Consider the following 15,477-nt stretch of genomic DNA (forward strand, 5'->3'; position numbering starts at 1 on the left):
ATACACACAGACACAAATATGAATTCACAGTGTTACTCAAAGAGACTGGTGTAATTAAATTTGGGCTTAGCACAAACCGATTAAATCCTATGCCTGTATCAATCAATGGGACTGGATCCAGAAGAAGCACACGGGGGACTCTCGCTTCTCTTGCGGTCAGTTACAGACCTGGTTTCTACAGCTAGACACCCTGGCGCCCAGCATGCAGGGCAGGGCCGTCCTCCAGGACTCCTCCAGCACAAAGTGTCCACAGTGGCTGAGGAGGTGAGATGACCCTGCCTGATCAGGCAACTCACAGGAGAAGGGGTATGTATCTGACACACACACACGCTTAAAAATGTGACGTTCTCTCTCTCTCTCACTATCCACTCTGTCAAAAAAAAAAAAAAAAAAAAAAAAAAAGTGACTCTCCTTTGTCCCTCTCCAATTTGTTTTTTTTTTCCTGCAAACTTACAAATAAGCAAATACTGAAGCACATAGAATAAAATAAAAGTATTCTTCAACTGCCAGTTCAAAAGTCTGAAATGAAACCGAGAATCCAAGAACAGTTCTGATTTTTTAAAAGGTTTTAATGAAGTTTATGAACAAATCTAAATACCATTGACCCTAAAAGTAGAGAAAGAATGGTCTATGAGCAGCACCTAAGTGTGCTAATTTTACTGTCTAAGCCGTGTGAACAAAGACATCTAAGTAGAGCCACTCACACCGTGTAGGCTTCTGTAACCCACAGACACCTGTACCACACACTGCGCACGGAGCATCACCTGTGGACAGTGGACTCAGGCCCTGACCCAACACCCAGAGAGAGCGACTTTTACTTACACTTATAGAATCTGGCAGCAACGTAGCCTGCAGGAGTGCCCAGCAGCACCCACAAGACCACAGCACACGTCATCAGTGCTCCGCGGTTGGCAGGTGACAAAAATCCCAGACATGCAAAAACTAAAAAACAAGCCATTAAAAGTTATAAACATTATTGTTGTCTCATGTGCTGTGAAATGAATAAACTTTATTTTAAAAATTATACCATCCTGAGGCCGGCACCGTGGCTCACTTGGTTAACCCTCCGCCTACGGCGCCGGATCCCATATGGGCACCAGGTTGTAGTCCCGGCTGCTCCTCTTCCAGTCCAGCTCTCTGCTGTGGCCTGGGAGGGCAGTGGAGGATGGCCCAAGTGCTTGGGCCCCTGTACCCGCCTGGGAGACCAGGAGAAGCACCTGGCTCCTGGCTTCGGATCGCCGCAGCGCCGGCCGTGGTGGCCATTTGGGGAGTGAACCAACGATCCAATGGAAGGAAGACCTTTCTCTCTGTCTGTCTCTCTGTCTATAACTCTGTCAAATAAATAAAAACAACAACAACAATAACAAAAACCCACAAAAAATATAAAATCTTTAAAAAAATTATACCTTCCTACCAAGCAGCTACACCAAACCTTAGTAATAGCATCACACCCTATGTGATCACAGGTAAGTCAAACTCCACTCTGCAAGCTTCCTGTCAAGGTACATAAGACCTCACCTTCCCACCATCAGGGAAGGCTGACTGATATTTCAAGCTCTTTTGAGATTTAAGCACAGGCTTTAAATTAACATAAACAAAATATTCCCACTATGAAATATTCTGCTTTCATTTCACTGAAAGATATTAGGTCTTATGAGGATGAAAAAAATTCTTACAACATTCAAACTTAAAGACACAGACAGAATCTAATCAAAAGGCAAAACCGGGAGGAAAAGGTATCACAGGACCACTAGCTTTTTGAAAACAAATTCCTGAAGCACTTGGTAAATGACATGGAAACTCTGGTCCCTACCTTTATTGAGCTGGTTAGTTTTATTTGCTTTTCTTTATACAGTCTGTCCTACTAATGAGAATAAAAATGCTATTTTCAATTCTTAGAGATTCTCAGCTTTAAGCTGGGCTCTGAAGCTATGACATGTTCAGAATTCCAAGGCTAGTAAGGTACTACCAAAAACTGTTTCAATCTTTTCCTAATTCCAGCAACAAGAAAATCACCAGTGTTATCCAACAGGTGTGCATGACCAACTACATATATGACCAAGCAAGCAAACCTTCTGATTGGCACCAAAAGCCACGATCAGGACAGGGACAGAGTGGCTTTAGAAAACCAACCAGGATTTAAGCCATGATGCCCCTCTTATTCTTTTCTTTTTTTGTTATTATTTTTAAGATTTATTTATTCATTGGAAAGTCAGAGATAGATATATATAGAGAAAAAGACAGAGATTTTCCATCTGCTGGTTCACTCTTCATAGGCTGCAATAGCCAGTGCTGGGCCAGGCTGAAACCAGGAGCCAGGAGCTTCATCCAGGTCTTCTACGTGGGGGGCAGGGACCAAAACACTTGGGCCATCCTCCACTGCCCTTCACAGGCCATTAGCAGGAAGCCAGAATGGAAGTGGAGCAGCCAGAACAGGAACTGACACCCATATGGGATGCTGGCATCCCAGGTAGCCTTACCCATTACGTCACAACACCAGCCCCAGCCCTCTCTTATTCTTCCTCAGGTCTGAGAAATCAACTCTCCTTAAGCTGAAAGTTCATATTTGAGGACTGAAGCAGAACGATTCCTTTTTTTTTTTTTTTTTTTTTTTAAATTTTTATTTTTTGACAGGTAGGGTGGACAGTGAGAGAGAGAGAGACAGAGAGAAAGGTCTTCCTTTTGCCGTTGGTTCACCCTCCAATGGCTGCCGCAGCCGGTGCACTGCGCTGATCCGATGGCAGGAGCCAGGTGCTTCTCCTGGTCTCCCATGGGGTGCAGGGCCCAAGCACTTGGGCCATCCTCCACTGCACTCCCTGGCCACAGCAGAGAGCTGGCCTGGAAGAGGGGCAACCGGGACAGAATCCGGCGCCCCAACAGGGACTAGAACCCGGTGTGCCGGCGCCGCTAGGCGGAGGATTAGCCTAGTGAGCCGCGGCGCCGGCCCAGAACGATTCTTACCATTTCCTATCCTAGGCTCTCTGGAAGTTCCTTTTTTTTAATTATTATTATTATTAAGATTTATTTATTTGAAAGTCAGAGTTACGGGGTGGGGGTGGGGGGAGAATCTTATCTGCTGGTTTACTCTCCAGACAGCTGGTGCTGGGCCAGGCTGAAGCCAGGAGCCAGGAGCTTCTTTCTCCCACATGGGAAAAGCAGGCAGCTAGATCAGAAGTAAAACAGTAGAGCAGCAAGGACTCGAACTTACACCTGTGGTATAACAGCATAGCAGGCAGTGGCTTTACCTGCTATGCCACAACGCTGGGCCCTAGAACTTCCCTTCCTTAAAAGTTTTCTTTCTAGCAGTCCTCAGCAAGGTCTAGACGGTGGCAGAGCGGTTCCTGGGAACATTTTAAAGCAGAACTTTACCTCTAAGCATCCATCCTGCCCTACATTTGTTAGTCTGCTGGCATCTGGTGCCTTTGTGCTATCTTCTGGCTGCATCCAAACTCCTTCTTACGCCTTCTCCCAAACTACCCCCTTCAGTACAATATCCTGGCAAATTCTAGCTCCACCTATCAGAGATACCATCTCCTTGTCAGTAGGTAAAAAATGTTCCAGTCAGTCTTCAAACGGGGCCCCAAGGTATAAACCAGCTACTCCCAAAAGTATTTAGGTGCTGGACATTTGGAAGCGATGATGCTCTTTGTAAACCATTTATAGAGATTATCCGATCATAAAAATCTGAAACAATTTTACTTACATAAAATGATTATGATTTTTTTTTCAATGTGCAATCAAACATCAGAACAAATGTTTACTAAAAATTATTAAAGGTCAGCTGTTTCTGATTTCTTTCAGTAACATTCATTTGTTACTGCTCATGCGTGGTAGACATCAATAAAGTAAATTTGGAAAGCCCTTTTCATCAGCATTGATTATTCTTACAATTAAGAAATTGAGAAGACTCTGGAATTTACAGGCCCAGAAGGCAGAACTATGCTGTGGCTGACGGACACCTTTAAGTGAAGTCTGCGAACAAACACAACAACGATCATCTAACTGACAGCAATTCCAGTAATAAAAGTTTTGGAGCCGTTCAGGTGGCACAGGAGGACATATTTTTGCAAAGGAAGGTTTTCCCTGACAACTGATAGACAGGTCGTCCTTCCTAAACCCCTCCCATGGGAAAAAGCTATGGGAAGCTCCCTGTTCCATTCCCTCTCAGGGGAAGCCAGAGTGTTCTGCAGTCCTAACCCAGCTGCCCTTCCCGTGGAGGCTGGGTGAGTGGCCAGGCTGCCCATACTCAGTTCCTCACGTCCAGCTTAGTGCTACCACAACAAAGGCATCACTGACCTTCAGTGAGTCGAGAGGAGGCACAAAGTCAGCCTCTGGGCATCGCAAACCTGTGCTCAAATCACTGACGAGTCACAGCACACAGACTGTGAGAGCCCAAAGGACTCTCAGAAACCAAGGAGCCCAGCTACCTCATGTAACTAGGAAAACTGGTTTTCAAATAATTACTTTGAAAAAGTATTTTAAGTATTTTTTACTTTTAAATTTTCACTTTATACTTACATAGGGTCACGAAAGTCATAATTAAAATCTGTGTCCCGGATCCTAGAAAGACTGACAGCAGCATGCCCTTTCTTGGAGGACGGAATATATCACCATGAACCAGCTTCCAGCCAAATTCTTCCTGGGCATCCTCCTGAAAGGGAATGAAATCAGAACAACTGTCATAGCTATCACAAATACAACCAATTTATCCACTGCGGAATATGCAGTTACAGAAAAAAAATTTAAATGAACTTATCTTTTAATTCCATTTGCCACTAACTTTTTAAAAAATATATTTATTTATTTATCTGAAAGAGTTACAGATACAGAGGCAAAGACAGAAGGCAGAGGCAAAGAGAAAGATCTTCCACTGGCTAGTTCACTTTCCAAATGGCTGCAAAGGCTGGAGCTGGTCCAATCCAAAGCCAGGAGCCAGGAGCTTCTTCCAGTTCTCCCACATGGGTGCAGAGGCCCAAGCACTTCGGCCATCTTCCACTGCATTCCCAGGCACATTGGCAGGGAGCTGAGTCAGAAGTAGAGTAGGGGCTGGTGCTGTGGCGTAGTGGGTTAATGCCCTGGCCTAAAGCGCTGGCATCCCATATAGGCTCCAGTTCGAGACGCAGCTGCTCTACTTCCGATCCAGCTCTGCTATGGCCTGGGAAAGCAGTGAAAGATGGCCCAAGTCCTTGGGCTCCTGCACCCGCATGGGAGACTCGGAAGAGGCTTCTGGCTCCTGGCTTAGGATCCGCGCAGCTCTGGCTGTTGCAGCCAATTGGGGAGTGAACCATCAGATGGAAGACCTCTCTCTCTACCTCTACCTCTCCTCTCTCTGTGTAACTCTTTCAAATAAATAAATAAATCTAAAAAAAAAAAAAAAAAGGAAGTGGAGTAGCCAGGACTTAAACTGGCTCCTATATAGGATGCCAGTGCCATTACCTGCTATACCACAGTACCGGCCCCAGAAAAAAAAAATTAACTTATGTATGTTAATATCTATTATAATTTTTGAGGAATACAACTTTATACTCATGGAGCTTTCTATGGCTTTCTTGAATTCTTTTTAAAGAGTTTTGTATATCACAGGTTACAAATAGAGCTATTAAGAAGCTTAACTTAAAAGACATTGTGATTCCTACCTTGCACTAGTCAAAGTAAAGCTTCATGATCCAACTTGATGATTTAATTTTAATCACACTACCCTTTCAACTTAAAGTTACCAATCTCCAAAACCAAATATATATCTGTTCTGATAGCTAATTAGCTAGTACAGTGAGCTCAGCTGTAAGCATATTAATAAGTGTGTGCAGCCCAAACAGTAGATCCAAGTGTTTATCACAGGCATTTTGAACACAATCATCTGCAACTCAATTGATTCTCCCTGCCTAACTCTGCACTTCCTCCAGCCTCCCCTGGTCTCCATCTTTTTTTTTTTGGACAGGCAGAGTGGACAGTGAGAGAGAGAGAGAGAGAAAGGTCTTCCTTTTGCCATTGGTTCACCCTCCAAGGGCCGCCATGGCCGGTGTGCTGCGGCTGGCGCATCGTGCTGATCCGAAGCCAGGAGCCAGGTGCTTTTCCTAGTCTCCCATGCGGGTGCAGGGCCCAAGGACCTGGGCCATCCTCCACTGCACTCCCGGGCCACAGCAGAGAGCTGGCCTGAAAGAGGGGCAACCGGGACAGAATCCGGTGCCCTGACCAGGACTAGAACCCGGTGTGCCGGCACTGCAAGGCGAAGGATTAGCCTATTGAGCCACGGCGCCAGCTCTGGTCTCCATCTTTAAAGCTCTCAGTCCTTGCAGGTTATGCTTATTTTTCCATGTCTCACATAAAACCCTTTAATAAGTCCTATAGATCCTATAGGTCTACCACCAAAATGTATCCACAGGACCTCCACTAACCCTGTTGGTTCATGTCATCACATCTTACCTGTCTACTGCAATACCAGGAAACCTGTCTGTTTCTGCCCTTGGCTCCATTTTGCTCAACCCTCAATACAGAAGTGAGGAACCGAAGGTCACTTCACTGACTTTTTGTGTTGTATACACCCCGCAGCCAACAATCAATCAGCTCTACCCCACCTCTCTCAGACCCCCTCTGTATTTAACTGTCCTCCTCCGTCCTTCCTTGCTGCCACCATCCTGTCTTTGGGACTCCCTAACAGCCTTCCAACTGGTCTCTGTGCCTCCAACTTTTTTTTTTTTTTAATTTATTTATCTGAAAGGGAGAGTTACAGAGATGGTAGGAGAGCCAGAGAGCCAGAGAGCCAGAGAGCCAGAGAGCCAGAGAGCCAGAGAGCCAGAGAGCCAGAGAGCCAGAGAGAGAGAGAGAACATGCATGTGAGACCTTCTATCTGCTGGTTCACTCCCTAGATGGCCGCAATGACTAGGGCTGGGCCAGGCAGAAGCCAGGAACCAGGAGCTTCTTCTGGATCTCCCACGGGGGTGCAGGGGCATTTGGGCCATCTTCTGTTGCTTTCCCAGGCACATTAGCAGGAAGCTGGATCAGAAGTGGAATAGCTAGGTCTCAAAACAGCACCCATATGGGATGCCAACAACGCAGACAGAGGCTTAACCTGCTATACCACAACACATGCCTCCAGTTTTGCTGAATGATTCTCCTTATAACATTCAAAGTGGTTTTCCTAAAACCTAAGTCCGGCCAAGTCATTGCTACTTCAAATTCAACAGCTTCTTAATGGCCTTCAACCTGCACGCTTGTAAATCCTTCAGGATGTGGCCCTGCTCACTGTTTCAGCTTCTGTTTTAACAGTACCCCTGGGTCCATCCGTATCCCTCCTCCCAATTCCCAAACTCCTATCCTTTCAAGTAGCAGACAATCCCCTTGCTAATACATATTTATACTTTTCTTATAATTTACAAATACAAATATATTATATAAAATATATAAACCAATTGAAATTTGAAACATGGATAATTGTATGGTTAAGACAATCATAAAAATCAAAATATTTTCTTCCTCTGGCACAAAATATTTTCACACATGTGGGAATTAGACTCTATCTGCTCATTTACAAGGCATGTACGAACTGAACTGTTATCAAAAGTACATGGGCAGCCGGCACCGCGGCTCACTTGGTTAATCCTCCACCTGCGGCGCCGGCACCCCAGGTTCTAGTCCCAGTTGGGGCGCTGGTTCTGACCCGGTTGCTCCTCTTCCAGTCCAGCTCTCTGCTGTAGCCCGGGAAGGCAATGGAGGATGGCCCAAGTGCTTGGGCCCTGCATCCGCATGGGAGACCAGGAGGAAGCACCTGGCTCCTGGCTTCAGATCGGTGCAGCGTGCCGGCTGTAGCAGCCACTTGGGGGGGGGGGTGAACGAAAGGTAAAGGAAGACCTTTCTCTCTGTCTCTCTCACTATCTAACTCTGCCTGTCCAAAAAAAAAAAAAAAAAAAAAGTACATGAGCTCCAAGTGGACTGCATAAAAATTATAGCCTGTATTAGCATAAAAAACCAGGGCGGGGGAGGGGAGTTGTGTATTCTACAGATCAAACAAGACTTGATCATTTTGGGGTGATTGACACACAGATCCCTCTGCCTCTGTGAAATACCTACTTAAGTAGAGAGTAAAAGAAGGACTAATTTTGATTTTAATAGTTAAAAAAACTTAAAAAAATTTCCTAGAAGAAAGTAAGATCCCCTCTTTGGAATAAACCAATGTCACAAGGTTCTTGTTTTAACTGCAGATATTCCAACCTGTAAGGAAATGTGTGTAAACACCTTTTTCCTTAATCTTATATTACACATTATTTCATACTTCATTTTTTTTTTGTTCAATAATATCAGGAAAGTCCTTTTACTCTGTATATATACAAAACTGCCTTTTTTTTTTTTTTTAAAGATTTTTATTTGAAAGGCAGAGAGAGACAGAGAGAGAGTGCGCGAGCAAGGGTGGGGGAGGTCTTCCACCCACTGGTTCACTCCCCAGATGGCTGTAATGGCTGGAACTGCACCAATCTGAAGCCAGGAGCCAGGAGCTTCCTCTGGGTCTCCCACATGGCTGCAGGGGCCCAAGGACTTGGGCCATCTTCTACTGCTTTCCCAGGCCATAGCAGAGAGCTGGATTGGAAGTGGAGCAGCCAGGCCTTGAACCGGCACCCATATGGGATGCTGGCCCTGCGGGCAGTGACTTTACTCACTACCCACAGTGCCAGCCCCCAAAATTGCTTCACTTTTAAAAAATTATTTGAGAGAAAGGGACAGACAGAAAGGAAGTTCCTATCCACTGGTTCATTCCTCAAATGCCTGTTTTGGCTGAGGCTAGTCCAGACTGAAGCCAGGAAATTAGACCTCAATCCAGATCTCCTAAGTGGGTGGTGGGGACCCAACTATTTCAGCCATTACCTGCTGCTTTTCATGGTGCATATCAGCAGGAAGCCAAAACCAGGAGCAGAGCCAGGACTTGAACCCAAGCACTCTGATGTGGATTACAGGTGTAGGTGTCCCAAGCAGTTTTAACTGCTGGGCCAAATCCCCACCTCTCCACATTCTTTTTACTAAGTATAGACTATTGCACAATATGGATATTCTATAATTTATATAACAGTCCCCTATTAATGGGTATTTGAGTTGCTTATAATCTTTTGCTATTTGTAAGCAACAACATTCATTGTTTTAAAATAAAAATTAACAATAATAAAATCCTTCGCATCCAGGTTAATTTCCAGGAATAGAACTGCTGGGTCAAGCTAGATTATAAACTAAAACAGGTATTGCCAGGGCCAGCGCCATGGCATACTAGGTTAATTCTCCACCTGTGGTGCCGACATCCCATATGGGTGCCGGTTCTAGTCCTGGTTGCTCCTCTTCCAATCCAGCTCTCTGCTGTGGCCTGGGAAAGTAGTGGAGGATGGCCCAAATGCTTGAGCTCCTGCACCCGTGTGGGAGACCAGGAAGAAGCACCTGGCTCCTGGCTTCAGATCAGCGCAGCTCCAGCCATTGCAGCCATTTGGGGAGTGAACCAAGAGAAGGAGGACCTTTCTCTCTGTCTCTCCTTCTCACTGTTTATAACTCTACGTCTCAAATAAATAAATAAAAAATCTTTAAAAAAAAAACAGGTATTGCCTGAATGTCTTTATACTGCTTTACATTCTCATACCCTATGTATCTAAACAGTCATGTCCTCCATCTCAACACAGGATTATTCTGAACGTGTACGTTTCTGCCAACTTACATAAGTGAACCAACAATATAGCACATTATAGTTTTAATCTGTATTTCTGTTATTGTGAATGATGTCTCATCTTTTTATAGTTTTAAGAACCATTTGTCTTTTCTTTTTTTATGGACTCTCCCTTCATGTACTTTGCCTAATGTCTTACTGGGTTATTGACTGTCTTCTTAATGGCTTTAGGATTTATTTACTAGGAAATTAACTATTTGATAGGTATTAAAATGCTTTTATTTTTCTCTTTTGCTCTTTTTTAGTTTATGAAATTTCTTGCTAATGAGAATTTTTCAAACGTAGCTATAAGTAAGCCATCATTTCTTTTTTTTTTTTTTTTTTTTTTGAAGATTTATTTAGGGGCCGGCCCTGTGGCACAGCGGGGAAAGCCTCACCTGCAATGCTGGTATCCCATGTGGGCGCCAGTTCCTGTCCCAGCTGCTCTGCTTTCATCCAGGTCTCCCATGTGGGTGCAGGGTCCCAAGCACTTGGGCCATCTTCCACTGCTTTCCCAGGCACATTAGCAGGGAACTGGATCAGTAACACAGCAGCCAGGAACCCAACTGGTGCCCAACTGGTGCCCAAATGTCAGCATTAGGAGCAGTAGCTTTACCCATTAGGCTACTACGCTAGCCTGAACAATTATTTCTTTTACAGGTTTTGGCTCTTTGTCAGAGTAAATTCTATCCTTTTCTAAGATGTAAACCCAACTTCCCATGTGTTCTCCAGTATTTTAGAGATTAACTTAATCCAAATCATCATCTACAACTAAAGAATAAATTTGGAATCTACCTTATTTATTTCCTAGATGATCACAACTCTATCCCAGTACCACTTACTAGCAATCTGGTTTTTTCCTGTGGTTATATCTTTATTAACTTCCAAATTCAGACTTGTCATTATATACAGAAAATGTTTATTTGGCATTTCATCAATCCTTCCAAATCTCCTTTTAGGGTTGGTTTCATTCATTTATTTCCTGCTAAATTATTTGTATAGACATACCTTTGGAGAAGATCAACTGTTTGTGTTTATCCAAAAAGGTATTACACCTCTGTCTGAAAGACAGTTTCCTACACCGGGCACATAATTCTACAACAGTTCATTTCTCTCACCAACTGAAAGATGCTGTGTCTGAGCTTCCACCGGCCCCCCGACTGCTTCTCCACGCCTGGTGTTCAGTGTTTCTCCCTGGCTGATTCTAAGACCTACTCTTTTCTCTGGCCTGCTATGGTTTTTCTGCAATTGATGTAATGCACGTATTTTAAAAATTTACTTTGAGATCCACTGTCTTTTCTTTATGGTATGGTTTCTTAACGTTCAGCTGTTCTGGAAAATTTCTTATTTTTTTTTCTTATTTTAAACTCTGTAATTAATAGTTCCAGTATCTGAAATTTTAGGAAATCTATTTTATTTTTTAAAGACTTTTTGTACTTGAGAGGCAGAGTTAGAGAGAGAATAAGAGACAGAGAAGAGAGGTCCTCCGTCTGCTTGTTCACTCCCCAAATAGCTGCAACAGTTGGAGCTGGGCTGATCCAAAGCTAGGAGCCAGGAGCTTCCTCTGGGTCTCCCACATGGGTGCAGGGACCAAGCACTTGGGCCATCCTCTACTGCTTTCCCAGGCACATTAGCTGGATTGGAAGAGGAGCAGCCAGGACATGAACTGGCAATCCAACTTTTTTGCACTCATTATAAATTTCTGTGATTCCTGTGGAAAGTTTATTATGTTGCCATGAAAGGAAAAGTTGTAAAATGTATAATGTTGGGGCCTATACTATGGCATAGTGAGTAAAGTTGCCACCTGCAGTGCCAGCACCCCATAATGGTGACGGTTCAAGTCCCGGCTGCTCCACTTCTGATCCAGCTTCCTGCTAATGTGCCTGAGAAAGCAGTGGAAGATGGCCCAAGTCCTTGGGCCCCTTTACCCACATGGAAGACCCAGAGGAAGCTCCTGGCTCCTGGCTTCAGCCTGCCCTAGGCCTGACCATTATTGTCATTTGGGAAGTGAACCAGCGGATGGAAGAACCCCACCCCTGCCTGCCTCTGCCTCTCCTCTGTGTCTCTGACTTTCAAATAAGCAAATAAATATATTTTTTTAAAAAGTATAATACACAACTTAAAGTATTTAAGAATAACCGAGGCTGGGGCAGTAAATTACTCTGAACATATCAAAAGGCTGAAATAATAAAAAGTCAGTTAAAATTAACAAATGTAAAGATACACACAAAATTTGCTTGGGAGTTACTCCGTTCCACTTTGTGTTTCACAAACTGGATGTGTGCTGGAGAGACTGTGACAGAGGATGGCACCTGGGTAAGGAAGGTGGCAGGGCTGTAGCTGTGCACCTCTCTGCCCACACAGAGGACCCCACGAATGGCTCAGCACTGAATGGTGTGGTGACTATTTCTAGAAAAGAGCAATTCTTACAACCCACTTTCTCATTTGAAAATGTGAATTCAAGGTAACGTCTGAGAAGAATACTTAAAAAAGCAGACTCTAAAGCTACTGTTTCAACTTTTTCAAAAGCAACAATAAAAATTGCACTTGGCAAATTAAACACTAGTTAGTTAAAATGTTTCTACTCACCGTGGAATCCATCTGATTGTATCTGGCAATATCTTTGTGCAGTGTCCGTAACATGATCATAGCTACCATTCCAGATAAGAAGAGGACAATGACTAGAGAATTCATTATGCTGCAGGAACAAGCATGTCACAGTAAATCTGTAGCTTAATCTTTGGATCGGTTCAAGAAAGTTTTTTAAAGTTTTTTACTGAGTAACATTAAAGCAGAATTAATGAAAACCAAAATCAAACTACCAAAAAATTCATCTGACTAATTTAACAGTTGTGTTTTTGCATGTTTCCTTCTAGTAAATATGTAACTTTATACACTTATCACACAGTATACAATCTAAATATAGAACTAGAATTTTTTTGTCCACAGTCAACTTTATTAATAGCCACTGCCCCCAAACCACCGCAGCACAAGCTGCAAGGAATCCGCAAAGACCAGCCTGGCGCCTCGGGGAGCTTACTGTTTTCAGACGCTCACCATTGTGTTCTTTAATCCTCAGAACAACCCATGGACCAAGTATCTTAGGAGCTAAAGACGTCTAGATAGAGATACAAACTCCGAGAAACTGAGCGGTCTGCTCTGACTCCTACTCCATGACTCAAAGCCAGGATCTGAACCTGGGTCCAGACTTTGGAATACACTAAAGAGGATTAAAGAGTAAATGAAACGTCCCAGGGACAAAGGGCAGAGTAAGCAGAAGGCAAAAAGCAGACTAACTCTATACTCTTACCTAAACCACTGAATGTGGGTGTGAGGCATGGACTCCAGAATATAGTCCCATCTAGACGCCCATCGGATATTCTTATCTTCCTACAGGGAGAAAGGAAAAAACTCTTCAAGCATCTGCTCACCAAGCAGTAAGAACCAGAGAGTTCCCATTCACAGCTTGCTCTTCCATTCAGGCATGACTGTAATTCCTAATTCTCATAACTTGGTCAGATATGAGGTACAGAGTTATAGATTTACTCAAGTCCAGTGGAAATCAGGATGAGATTAGGCAATAAGCAAATGAAAAACATAAGCCCTCCTACCAATAACTACATATAGTGTTTACAAATAGTAAAGGTTTATTATACTCTATGTCAAAATCTAGAGCTACATTTGATTTCCTCAGAAAATAAATATATCTTACTCTTAATGCCTTTCAGACAGCTAACAAAACCACGAAGTCCTAATAACCCAGGCACACTGAGCATCTGGCAAAGACCACTCACTCACACTGAGCTCTTAATACCTAGAAATACACACTACTTACTGCATTGGGCTCACAAAATTAAACACCATATAGGGACAGTAAATGTCACAACTCTGTTAGCTTGCCAAAACAAGTTTTGAAAACCAGGTGGAATATTGCCTAAGGTTTTCACAACAAACCTTTACTTGCCTCCTAAGAAACTTCTCCATTGATGAAAACATTGCCTTCAATTTCCAAAGAAAATCTACCAACTGGAAACTCCATTCAAGTTTTTGCTAAATCCTAACTTTGGATTAAAAATGGTAGTATTCTCCCAAATGCTTTTCTGTATGTGTCTTTGACATTTTCATACCCTCCCCTGAACCAATTTTCTACCTTTTGTCTTATATGTATGTTTAATACAAATCAGACTCAATTCTCCAATTTCCCTTACCTTATGAAAAAAACCATTTCAAAGGCAGAGAGACAGAGAAACATAGATGAGAGAAGGGTAGGGAAAACCAGGAGGTGAGGAGGGAGAGCGAGTGAGAGGCAGGAACAGAGACAGAGAGCGCTCATACACCCTCCCCACCCCCCAATCTGGTGGTTGATTCTGTGTATGTCCATGATGGCCGGGGCTGGGCCGAGGCCAAGAGCTAGAAACTCAATCCAAGTTTCCCACTTGGGTGGCGGAAACCCAATCATTTGAGCCATCACCACTGATTCCCAGAGTCCACACTAGCAGGAAGCTGAAGTCAGGAGCTGGAGGTAGGCATCGAACCCAGGCACGCTGGTATGGAATGCAGGTGACCCAGCCAGAATCTCAACGGCCAGGCTCAACACCTGTCCCTAAGATGTATGTTGTTTGGTGGACTGACAAACTCTTCCAAAAATCAGCTCATCAAAAGCATACCTATTCAGCAAACTTAATCATGGTATAAGTAGTACAGATTTAAAATCAATTTCAGTCATACTAAAGATAAAAACAAACTCACCTGGAAACTAACAGAGTAAGTATAGGCAATTTTTATCTCCCCAGAAGCTTTGTTACTTATATCCATGGGGGGTCCAGAACAGTCTGGTTTATCTATATGGGTATGTTTGAAGCTGAGGGAAGAAACATTTTGGAAAGATACTGATAAAGTATGGCTTAAAAAACCATTCAGAATAAAGGTTAGAAATTTTGAATATATTTCACAATGCTACTGACATTAATTAAATAATTAAATGATGAAATTAATCATGTCACATTTAGTAGCACAACTATTCACTTTATATAAATAATAGGCTTAGTTATAAGTATATGCATAATATTTTAAAGAAACTTCTGAAATATAGAGTTTACTATGCTCTTTTTAGTTACAAAAAGTAAATGAGAGTCTTTCAGTTAACTGGCATCTCACTATGGCATGCATTTATTTACCACCAGGGACAGGAGGAAATGGCTAATTCAACGGCAGGCAAAGTCACAGGACATCCAATCAGAACAGGATCTCACCACTGAGACCTACTTTCAGGCTAACAAACTGGAAACCCCAAGAGATGCTCTCTCAATGGCTCAGGTACTGGCACGTCAGATGGCACACAGGCTTCAGACATGACAGCAGTACTCAGAACCTTTGACAATCGCTCATGTTCCCCACCCCCACTGACACACAGGAACACTGTCAAAACTTCCTGACTGAAAAACAAAAGGGCATCTTGGCTTGACCAATTCCAGGACAGGAAAATTATATTAGTTATGGTTTCTTTGAACATCTTGTAACTCAGAAACAAACCATGCAAAAGGGAATTTTACTAAAATCAATCCTGAAATGCCAGAATAATGATTAAGGAACAAACTAATGGGGCCCAAAATGCTTATTCTTTGGACCTACATTTCAATTATATTTATTTACTATTTATTTGTTTGAATAATTACCTTTTCGGTTCAAGTTTAGCAGCCACTAATCTTGCTCCCATGGACCCAGTTTCCACAACATGATAGTATATTTTGATGTCAACATGGTTGAAGATGTAAAATGTATCTCTTTCATGGAATTCTGACTGT

At 43.1% G+C, this 15,477-nt stretch overlaps 1 protein-coding gene across 2 annotated transcripts in view; it reads right to left on the minus strand.

Moving 5' to 3' along the window:
- TM9SF2 (transmembrane 9 superfamily member 2) overlaps window positions 1-15,477 on the minus strand; it is a 70,961-nt gene that overhangs the window by 21,998 nt on the left and 33,486 nt on the right. For both annotated transcript variants that reach the window (XM_051850483.3, XM_008260141.5), the window contains exons 6-11: window positions 15,349-15,473; window positions 14,423-14,534; window positions 12,984-13,063; window positions 12,263-12,371; window positions 4,519-4,651; window positions 823-942 (exon numbers count right to left, since the gene is read on the minus strand). In XM_051850483.3, the coding sequence (XP_051706443.1) occupies window positions 823-942; window positions 4,519-4,651; window positions 12,263-12,371; window positions 12,984-13,063; window positions 14,423-14,534; window positions 15,349-15,473 (679 nt within the window). The remainder of the gene's footprint in view (window positions 1-822; window positions 943-4,518; window positions 4,652-12,262; window positions 12,372-12,983; window positions 13,064-14,422; window positions 14,535-15,348; window positions 15,474-15,477) is intronic.

Source organism: Oryctolagus cuniculus, chromosome 9 (genome assembly GCF_051225735.1).
Source record: "Oryctolagus cuniculus isolate XC-2025 breed Fujian yellow rabbit chromosome 9, ASM5122573v1, whole genome shotgun sequence".
Lineage (NCBI taxonomy): Eukaryota > Metazoa > Chordata > Mammalia > Lagomorpha > Leporidae > Oryctolagus > Oryctolagus cuniculus.